This window comes from Trematomus bernacchii, unplaced genomic scaffold, assembly GCF_902827165.1.
Source record: "Trematomus bernacchii unplaced genomic scaffold, fTreBer1.1, whole genome shotgun sequence".
In the NCBI taxonomy this organism is placed as follows: domain Eukaryota; kingdom Metazoa; phylum Chordata; class Actinopteri; order Perciformes; family Nototheniidae; genus Trematomus; species Trematomus bernacchii.
Window position 1 is genome coordinate 1,437,993 of NW_022987370.1, and position 10,991 is coordinate 1,448,983.

Sequence of the window (10,991 nt, forward strand, 5' to 3'; positions counted from 1 at the left end):
TCAGTGTTTCTGTGAAGTGATTTTTTGGTGAAATAACCTCCTTTTTTTGCAGTTGATAGCCAAACCGTGAAAATGCAGCGTGCCTTTGTTCTGTGTGCCGTGGTGGCGCTGTCCGAGTGCCTCTTCCAGTAAGTCCTTCCTTTCTAAAATATATACCTGTATCTCGAAAGAAAATATTATTTTAAGTAAAGGCAGCTCGGTCCATGTTTTTTTGTAAAATACTGACATGGGTAGTGTCCAGAGGTGGGAAGTAACTAAGTACATTTACTCAAGTACTGCACTTAAGTACAATTGTTATGCTACTTGTACTTCTACTCCACTACAGTTCAGAGGTAAATGGTGTACTTTTACTCCACTACATGTATTTAATACCTTTAGTTACTTTACAGATGTGGATGAATGATGTGAAATATGATCAAGTGTTGAATCAGACTTTAGTTCCACCTGGAGTAAATTCACAAGCTACCCTGCAGTATACAAAGTCATTCAAACTAGCTGCACCTTTACCAGCTTTGAGAACACTTTCATGATCAATCATTATAAAACATATCATATATATTATTCTGAAATGGACCAATCTGCACAATGACTACTTTTACTGTCGCTACTTTCACTATATTTTGATGAGAATACTTTTCTACTTTTACTTGAGGAACATTTTGAATGCAGGACTTTTACTGTAACAGAGTATTCCTACACTCTGGTACTTCTACTTTTACTCAAGTACTAGATCTGAGTACTTCTACTTTTACTCAAGTACAAGATCTGAGTACTTCTACTTTTACTCAAGTACAAGATCTGAGTACTTCTACTTTTACTCAAGTACACGATCTGAGTACTTCTACTTTTACTCAAGTACAACATCTGAGTACTTCTCCCACCTCTGGTAGTGGTGTAGTTTGGACCCAAACGCAGGACAAAGGAATAACAGAAAATACTTTTATTTGTTTCTTGGTCTCGACAAGGCAAAGCAAACCAGAACATAACTTCGTGAAAACGACAAACAACAATAAGAACAACAGAAAAGCAGGACTTAATACAAGCAAAACTAATGGTGCCAGTGTTTGCAGAGCTAATGGGGAACAACTTGAACTAATAACGGCGGGAAAGTCTGACAAAACAGGTGGGAAAGTCTAACAAAGACAGGAAGTAAAAACAGACTACGGGAAGAAAGCTTAAAAATTAAACGGGAAACACGAAAACCAACGTAATCCCATCAATGGCAGTCTCCGTTTAGTTTTTCCAATATCTAGATTACAAGATTAATATTGGCAGTCCATTAAATTCAATTGAAAACAAGAAGTCAAGATTGTTAACGTTGACGATGAAGGAAACATGCAAAAACCTTGGAGAAAATAAAATGAAAGTGTCTCCAGTTGGTGCATTGCAGGGTTCATGTATATCGACTTCTTGCACAATTTGTATTTTTGTATTTTATCATATATGTTGCATGGTTGGAGGAGCTCAGGTCAGAAGAATTTCATTGCCATTTCTACACTGTAGCTTTGTGCATATGATAATAAAACCTGTCATGGAAAACCAAATGAAAGTGTCTCCCCTTGGTTTTTCGCAGGGTTCCTCTGGAGAAGAGTAAGACAGCGAGGGAGACCCTGGAAGAGCAAGGTCTTTGGGAGGAATACCGTCTCAAATACCCGTACAACCCCATGGCCAAGTTTGACGATAGCTTTGCTGTCGGCGGCGAGTCCATGACCAACGACGCTGATGTGAGTAACAGCTGCTGACGATTTAAAGGTCACCTATTATGTAGACAATATCCACTTTTTCCTGTCTTTTCTACATCAACATGTGTCCCCTCTTCTTCATGTCTCTTCTACATCAACATGTGTCCCCTCTGTGTAAAGAGATTCTGAAAGTTTCAGGAAAAAAGATTCTCTCTCTTTTTGTCCTGATCCATTTATATAAAAACCTTTCTGAAAATGAGCTGATCAGATTTTGGCCACTTTGTGATGTCATAACGATGTTTTGGCTTGTGTAACCATTAGCCAATCACCAACCAAGGTAACCCCCCCCCCCCAATCAGCACTTTTGAAACAGGGCTGAAACAGAGGGGATTATGGGATGCTGCAATGATCTGTTTGGTGTTTCAGACAAACACTTCAGAGACTTGTTTTGTATATATCTGAGAACTATAATATATTGATGAAAAACAGGATAATAGGGGACCTTTAACAGATGAACTTTGATAAAGAAAGCTAAGGTTCCCATTGTGTCCTCTTCCTCTCCAGCTGGCTTACTATGGCATCATCTCCATCGGGACTCCTGCTCAATCCTTCAAGGTCGTCTTCGACACCGGATCCTCCAACCTGTGGATTCCCTCGATCTACTGCAACAGCCCCGCCTGCAGTACGTAAAACTCTTCATCTATTACTAGCGTCTATTTAATGCTAATAACAGGATCACACAAAAGGCCGGTGCATCTCAGATGCGCACAACGATCCATGTGGAAACATTATGGCCTTTTAAGCTGATAAATATTGAAAAAAGGAAGGACCAGATCAAACCTAAATCCATTGAGTAGTGGAAAAACATGTTAAACTAATAACTCCAGGAAAGTCAAACAAAACAGGCGGGAAAACCCACAAAGACAGGAAGTCAAAACAGACATGGGGAATAAAGTTTCAAAATAAAACACGAAACATGAAAACCAAGATCTTGACAAACATGAGATGTAATCTCATCAGTGGAAATCTCCGTTTAGTTATTCCAGTATCTAGATTACAAGATTAATATTCCATTAATAAATTAAATTGAAAAAAATAAGTCAAGATTACTAACTGTTCTTTTTCAATTGCTTTACTTTGCACTCACTGCACAATATGTTATTGTCAATAAACACCTAATCAGCAAACATTTAACAATTATTTTTAGTCTTTACATCTGTTCTTTCTAGACAACCACGACAAGTTTAACCCCGGTAGTCTTTAGAGATGTTTTAGTAGAGAGTATGATTGCGATTAGGCATCCAGAGCGAGTTGTTTATTCCAAGATCTGCAAAGGAAAGATTGTAAATTCCCGTAATTTTACCATTTTAATGTCAGAGAAATCCACATTTTTTCTTGTTATTATACAGCCCTTATCTCTGATGTTCTGAGGAAGTTTTTGTTAGGTGGTTTAAAAGTTTAGATTGCAGATAGGTTAATATTGGCAGTCCATTAAACTAGATTGAAAACAAGAGGTCAAGACTGTTAAGAGTTACTTTTCAATTATGTCATTTGCTTTAAAAATAAAATCACAAATATACACTTTATCAGACAAGCATTGTTAATATTTTTGTCCTACACCTGTTCTTTCTAGACAACCACGATAAGTTTAACCCCAGCACCAGTAGCACCTTCAGAAATAACGGCCATTCTCTCAGCATCCAGTACGGCACCGGCAGCATGACCGGATTCCTCGGATACGACACTGTGACCGTAAGAAAATAAAGAAATTACTAACACTATATATTCGAAAATGAGTTCACAGTTCACATGTTTAACGATGAAGGTAAACTGAATATCTGTTGGGCTGAAGTGTCCTATTTATGTGTTGCACAACCTTTTTTACTTGATTAGCAAGTAAAATAACTGGATGGCCTACCTGCCTGTCAGCCTTCCATCTGTGCACAAACTTATCTCGTGCCCTCATTGGTCATGTGCGCGTTCGTGTGTGTTGGAGGAGGGGCTCTGTAAGGAAGTGGCAGATTTTTTCCGGCTGTGTATTTTCAAATTCTAGCGATCTCGAGCTGGTTTCTCCAAAATTACCTACCCCACCTTTAAGAACATATTTCTGGTATCAGTACTTTACTCCACTACTTATTTTTCTGACAATTTTTTACTTTTACTTCTTACATTTTGAACACAAATACCTGTACTTTCTACTTCTTACATGTTGAACACAAATACCTGTACTTTCTACTTCTTACATTTTGAACACAAATACCTGTACTTTCTACTTCTTACATGTTGAACCCAAATACCTGTACTTTCTACTTCTTACATGTTGAACACAAATACATGTACTTTCTACTTCTCTCATTTTCCAAACAGGCTGGTTCCTTTAGTTTGAATGTGTGTTTGGTGGCGTGATCATTATTATTTAGAGTCATTGCGTGCCTATTGATTTGAACACGATCCGTGTATCCATCATTTCCTGGTCTTCTCTAAAGAAGAGGGACCAATGAAAACGTTGTCATGTTGCCGTTGTTCAGCATGGAAACATTCATTAGCTAACAATGACATTATTGTTCTATTAATATAAAGGGAGGTCAGGTACTCTTTAAAACAGCTGCTAGTTATGGGTACTTTTTACTGAAGTACATTTCAAAGCCCTCTTTACTTTTACTTGAGTAAAGAAGTTCAGTCAGTACTTCTACTTTTCCAAGAGTATTTTTAAACACGAGTATCTGTACTTCTACTTGAGTAAAGGATGTGTGTACTTTTGCCATCTCTGTTGATTGGCAAAATCAAATGATCCTGTTGTAATTTAAGAGTGTTTTTAATCCCTGTGTTGTGTTTCTCAGGTGGGTGGTCTCGCTGTGAAGAACCAGATGATCGGCCTGAGTGAGACTGAAGCTCCCTTCATGCAGTACATGCGCGCTGACGGTATCCTCGGCCTGGCGTACCCTCGCCTGGCTGCATCCGGCGCTACACCCGTCTTCGACAACATGATGAGTGAGAATCTGGTCAACAAGGACATGTTCTCCGTGTACCTGAGCTCGTAAGCACAGAAATAACTTTGTATCATCCAATCAAGAGGACTAATGCAGGAATGAGTCTTAAAACCATTGAATAAGTCAGCTTTAACCTCTTCTTGTTCCCTCGTCTTGAAGGTTTTTTTTTAATGTTTTTTGGTTGTTGGCCTGAAAAAAAGGATTTTCACGTTTTGTTCTACGACATAAAATACATCAGTAAATACCCCACTGGTGGATTTAAAAATGGCGTTTGCTAACAAGTGTCTAAATAAGACGACTAAACTTCATCACACCCAACATGTGTAACGTTGCTGCCTTCTTGGCCAGGTCAGCATTGAAAATGAGATTTTATCTCAATGTTTTTATCTGGTTAAATAAAATAAAATTAGCCAACGTTAGCTTATCGATATAGCCTTACATTAGCTTTTGTCTTCATAAAGTGTTGTTAATATGTGGAGATTATCTATCAAAACATGTCATTATCACAAACATGTTATCCTATTTTCTGCAATATTCCAAAATTCCCATTAGCTTTTTGTTGAGGGATGCTAACTTGCGATGCTAACTTCCAAGTCGGCTCACAAAAAGACATCATCCCTGCACCGCTCTATACTGAGATAGCAACTGATTTCTAGACCATTTTTCATTTTTTTAATTTATTTTTTATAATTTATTCTACTATTTCAACAATTATACAGTTTATACATCCGAAAAACAAACAAAATTAGTAATACAGAGGTAGCCCTCCTGTTAGTTAAAAAAAGATAATTCCGTAATTAAATACGCACACAGACAAACACAATTCTACCCATACATATATACACATATACATACACATAGATCTGTAAAGTAACTAAAGGTATTAAATACATGTAGTGGAGTAAAAGTACACAATTTACCGCTGAATTGTAGTGGAGTAGAAGTAGAAAGTAGCATTAAATTGAAATACTCAAGTAAAGTAAAGTACAAGTACCTCAAAGTTGTATTTAAGTACTTGAGTAAATGTACTTAGTTACTTCCCACCTCTGCATCTATGAAAGGTAATAAAAGGATCAAACAAAATATAAATAAAATGAAAATAAAATAATAAAGTAAACAAAATAAAACAATTAATTAAAGGTGGGGTAGGTAATTTTGGAGAAACCAGCTCGAGATCGCTAGAATTTGAAAATACACAGCCAGAAAAAATCTGCCACTTCCTTACAGAGCCCCTCCTCCAACACACACGAACGTGCACATGACCAATGAGGGCACGAGATAAGTTTGTGCCCTGATGGAAGGCTGACAGGCAGGTAGGCCTTTTAGCCGGGCCAGCTCAAATGATTGGTCGTGCTTTTTACAGTATTACGGCTTCCACAGATGACATTTTTTTATGGATTTTTTGTCAAAGCACTTAAGATATTCATTGCTATCGGGATGTTAAGAGCATTCCATGGAATATAACAAAAAGTGTATCTCGAGCCGGTTTCTCAAACTTACCTACCCCACCTTTAATGATGTTCTCTCCTGTCTGTGCAGTGACGCTCAGCAAGGCAGTGTGGTGACCTTTGGTGGCGTTGACCCCAACCATTATTCTGGTTCCATCTCCTGGATCCCCCTCTCCCGCGAGCTGTACTGGCAGATCACAGTGGACAGGTAAAGAACCACAAACGCAGCATCACAAATCCTCCAGAAATCTCTAAAAACCAAAGTAATGCTGTAAGGAAAAGTGTTCTGATGCATGCTGTTCTGTTTCTCTTTCAGTGTTACTGTCAATGGTGAGGTTGTGGCCTGTAATGGCGGCTGCCAGGCTATCGTTGACACCGGTACTTCTCTGATTGTTGGACCTCAGAGCAGCATCAGCAACATCAACAGCAAAGTGGGAGCTACCGACCATAACGGAGACGTAAGTGCCCAAATGTTAAAGGATATTCCCGCAGCTTGTTGTTGTTGAAAGAACGGTACAAAAAAACATGTAACTCTTTCCTCCATTTTTCTTTTGCTTCAGTACTTGGTCAACTGCAACAGCATTGCCCAATTGCCTGATGTGATCTTCCACATCCACGGAGAGACCTTCACCATCCCAGGCTCTGCCTACATCCGCCAGGTAAGATTTTCTGCTTGCCTGCCAGACACTTTACCTTAGTGATGCAGGAATGAGTCCTAAAACCCAGTAATGCTGACTCATTTCTGGATTTTAGGACAAATTTCTGCACCACTATCCTCCCTCGTCTCAAAGTAAATGGTGTTTTGAACGTGTTTATGGTTGTTAGCCTGAAATAAGGTCTGTGGTTAACACAAGATGAAGAGATTTTTATTTTACGACATAAAATATGTCAGTAAATACCCCACTGGTGAATTCAAAAAATTGTGGATGCTAACAAGTGTCTAAATGAGACGACTAAACGCCATCACGTCCACCATTAGCCGCTTTTAGCTTAGCGGTGGTGACGTGAAGTCATGTGACCGTGCTCTAGTTCCTTTATAGCCCAACATTAGCCGCCTTTAGCTTAGCGGTGGTGATGTGAAGTCATTTGACAGTGCTGTAGTTCCTTTATAGCCCAACATTAGCCGCCTTTAGCTTAGCGGTGGTGATGTGAAGTCATGTGACCGTGCTCTAGTTCCTTTATAGCCCAACATTAGCCGCCTTTAGCTTAGCGGTGGTGATGTGAAGTCATGTGACCGTGCTGTAGTTCCTTTATAGCTCAACATTAGCCACCTTTAGCTTAGCGGTGGTGAAGTCATGTGACCGTGCTGTAATTCCTTTAAAGCCCAACATTAGCCGCCTTTAGCTTAGCGGTGGTGACGTGAAGTCATGTGATCGTGCTCTAGTTCCTTTATAGCCCAACATTAGCCTCCTTTAGCTTAGCGGTGGTGACGTGAAGTCATGTGATCGTGCTCTAGTTCCTTTATAGCCCAACATTAGCCACCTTTAGCTTATCGGTGGTGATGTGAAGTCATGTGACCGTGCTGTAGTTTATCTAATGGAAAGAAACCATTGGCTTTTTGTTGAGGGAACCAGGGAGATGCTAGTTTCTAGGTTGGCATACAGAAATACTTCCTCCCTGCACTATTTTGTCCCCCTCCATCTGAAACTCTTCTCTTTCCACAGTCTCAGTCCTATGGCTGCCGTACTGGCTTCGGTAACGGAGGAAGCAACCTGTGGATCCTGGGAGACGTCTTCATCAGACAGTACTACGCCATCTTCAACAGATCCCAGAACATGGTGGGTCTGGCCAAGGCTAGATAAGAAGACTGGAGTCACTGCTACCAACATCTTTAAATCAATCACATGTGTTGTATAGTAGGATTTACAAAATGCCTGAGACGCAAATATTTTCCCTGTCCGAAATATTTCCTCATATCCAATAAAGAGAGTTCAATCTAATTGACTGATGTTTTTCTAAAATGTACAATAAATAAACATGACACACACTTTTAAGTGAAGACATAGACACATGAATATTTGATGATATGCATTTGATTTTAAGATGTTTTAAAGGTATTTTTGCCTTTATTTGACCGATGACAGGGTATAAATGAGGGATGGAAAGAGGTATGACATGCAAATAATTTACTAAGCCTGGAATCAAACTTGGTACAAGAAGCTTAATGTTTGATTAAACAATCACCAATCAGTCAATGAGTCACAAAGATTTAGGTAAAGGTTGACAGTAAAGTTTGAAGCTTACAAAAACCTGTATTTATTAAGAGACTACATCTTGGTTTTGGTCAATAACTTTGTCTGACCAGTTGCGAGCCGTGACTTTTATACCTGCGGCTGTCTTTTTGGTGTCCACTAAATAAAGCATTGCTATACTTTCAGACCCCTCGTCTCGCCTCCCAGCTTTTTGTTGCAGCCCAAGAGCCGGGTTGTAACATATGGGGCAGGGCCGGCCATAGACTTTTAGGGGTCCTAAGTGAGCTTTGGCTTGGGGGCCCCCCTCACTCTAGCACGTTCTCACTACACACAACACGGAACCAACTTTTGTTTTAAGATGTTAGCATAAGCACACATATTGTATAAATAAGCATATGATGGACCTAACCTCCTCTAGGGGGGTCCGGGGGCATGCTCCCCTGGGAAGATTTTTTTTAAATATTGAAGTTAAAAGCATCAATCTGGTGCATTAAGAGATCTATGGATACATATCTCAACACCCATATGAAACAGAACTGTAAACAGATTTTTCTTTATGGATATTTTACAAATCCCTCTGTATTCTTGTTTTACTGTCATATAGTATTTCATAACTGTTTTTCATTTATGCTCTCTGGCTGTCCATCTCATAATGTTCACATAGAAACTAGCTGTCAATAGGAATATCATTCAGAAGAATTATAATTTCATGCAAAAATCTGTCACAAAAAGCGGTTGCACATTTAAATTCAGGTGTTGTTATGGCAACGTCAGTGGCCAAACAGCCACATTTACTTACTGCTGCTGCATGCTGTCGACACTTAAAGCAGTGGCATGCCACCATTTCAGCTGACTTTTCCTCAGAAATACTGTCACCTAACATCCATATATTTCAGTGCTAGGTTGATGCTTAGCTAAGCTAACTATGAAACACTTTAACTGACAGGACTCAGGATCAACTGTGTACTGTAAGGTAGCTTCTAGCTTCATGTCGAACAGTAAGTCAACATTTCCCAGAGAGCTTTCTTTGAAATCACCAGGTAATGCTAAAAAACATTACATTTAGATTGTATGACAAAGTGTTTATTTAATATATCTGGCTAGCTATAGCTAATTGCTAACGGTTTAGCTTCCCCCCGCGATTCAAAGTAACGTCAACGTAGCTGTAATTTATGCTTTGCTTACATGTTCGCATAACTTGGAAGTTTACATACCTTGTTTACCTGGCTCACACAACAACCCCAGAGCCACCACTTGAGAATTGTCGTCTTTTTTAAGAAAAAATGTTCTTATGTCCATCTTCAAAAACTCTGAGTCCGACTGACAGTTTATTTTAAACATTGTCACATCTCACAGGATAGGTACCTGTCAGCCAATAAGACAGATATTTATTTCCATTCAACTCTCTGGTTGGTCTGGTATCTTGCCTCTGTTGCATTCACTGAACACGGGAAATTGCAATAGCCGCTTTCACACCAAGTACTTTGCCGTACTTAGTTCCCAGCACTTAGTTCCCAGCACTTAGTACCCCAATGGAACTAAGTACAGATCGCGTTCACACCGGAATAAGTTCCCTGAGGAAAGATTACGCAAATGAAGCCGCTGACGTCACTTCTTCTTCTTCTGCTTTGGGTTTACTGGCAGGCCGCAAACAACTTCACGGCATATACTGCCACCCGAAGTCCCCGGCCGGAAGTCCCCGGAGTTGGGGACTGGTTTCAGTAGAAGCTGCTGGGACTCCCAGCAGCTTCTACTGAAGCCTTCCGAGTAAATCGTCAGAACGCCGACACCTCCTCATCACTCCACCGCTCCCATGTTTTTTTTTGTGTTGCCAAAAGTTATTCTCTCTCCATTGGTGCGTGGGGCTAATGCTAATGCTAATAATGCTAATGCCAGCAAATACAATGGCAGCTTCACAAAACTTGTCAGAGTTTTACGGGGCGTGATTTGCAATTCGCCCAGCCAATCGAAATTGGTACTTTTTTCTCCCCAGGATAGTCCCACCTCTCTAGCAGGCACTAAAAATGGGGGTAAAAGTTCTCGGAACTAAGTTCTCTTTTTGGTGTGAACGCAAAATTCCAGGCACTAACGGAACTAAACGGGAAAAGTACGGGGAAAAGTACTCCGGTGTGAACGCGCCTAATCCTGCCGTCGTCTCTAGTGTCATGATGAGGTTCAGGTAAAGCACGGTTAATGTATTATATTATTGACTCAATAATATAATACATGACTCTTGACATGAGAGTAGGCAATCTAGGCATATTAACAAAAGTAATTAAACATACTTATCACAGCGAGGGTGTACTGAGATTATAATTTTGTTTTCTTCATTTCTTTCATTTTTTGCTAGGGTGGCTCCGCTTATGTCGCGTAATGGGTCGGGCCGACTCTGAGAATAATAACAAATGGGGTATAAATAGGTTTAAAATATAAAAACAAAGTGTGAAACAGTTTAATATGTAGTAAAACTGCATCTTAGTTTTATTTCCATCACCTTTTGACATTGCAAGAGGAACCAGTCGTGCAAGCTTTAATCAAAAGTTTGTTTTCCTAACTTTACTTTTCTTGAGGTCAATGATTACTTGTTCCATTTCTTATCTTCACTTATGTGTGTGCTCTGCTGCCTTATCAACGTGTAATGCTAACATGTTAGTGCATTTGTATAAAGGAGGATGCAAA

General features: G+C 39.6%; 1 protein-coding gene across 1 annotated transcript in view; it reads left to right on the forward strand.

Annotated features, from left to right (window-relative positions):
• LOC117484357 (pepsin A-like) overlaps positions 1–8,049 on the forward strand; it is an 8,112-nt gene extending 63 nt beyond the window's left edge. Inside the window, exons 2-10 of the mRNA XM_034132821.1 lie at positions 53–128; positions 1,574–1,724; positions 2,247–2,364; positions 3,316–3,434; positions 4,523–4,719; positions 6,212–6,328; positions 6,437–6,578; positions 6,681–6,779; positions 7,785–8,049. Of these exons, the coding sequence (XP_033988712.1) occupies positions 73–128; positions 1,574–1,724; positions 2,247–2,364; positions 3,316–3,434; positions 4,523–4,719; positions 6,212–6,328; positions 6,437–6,578; positions 6,681–6,779; positions 7,785–7,922 (1,137 nt within the window). The 5' untranslated portion in view covers positions 53–72 and the 3' untranslated portion in view covers positions 7,923–8,049. The remainder of the gene's footprint in view (positions 1–52; positions 129–1,573; positions 1,725–2,246; positions 2,365–3,315; positions 3,435–4,522; positions 4,720–6,211; positions 6,329–6,436; positions 6,579–6,680; positions 6,780–7,784) is intronic.
• The last annotated feature ends 2,942 nt before the right edge of the window (positions 8,050–10,991 follow it).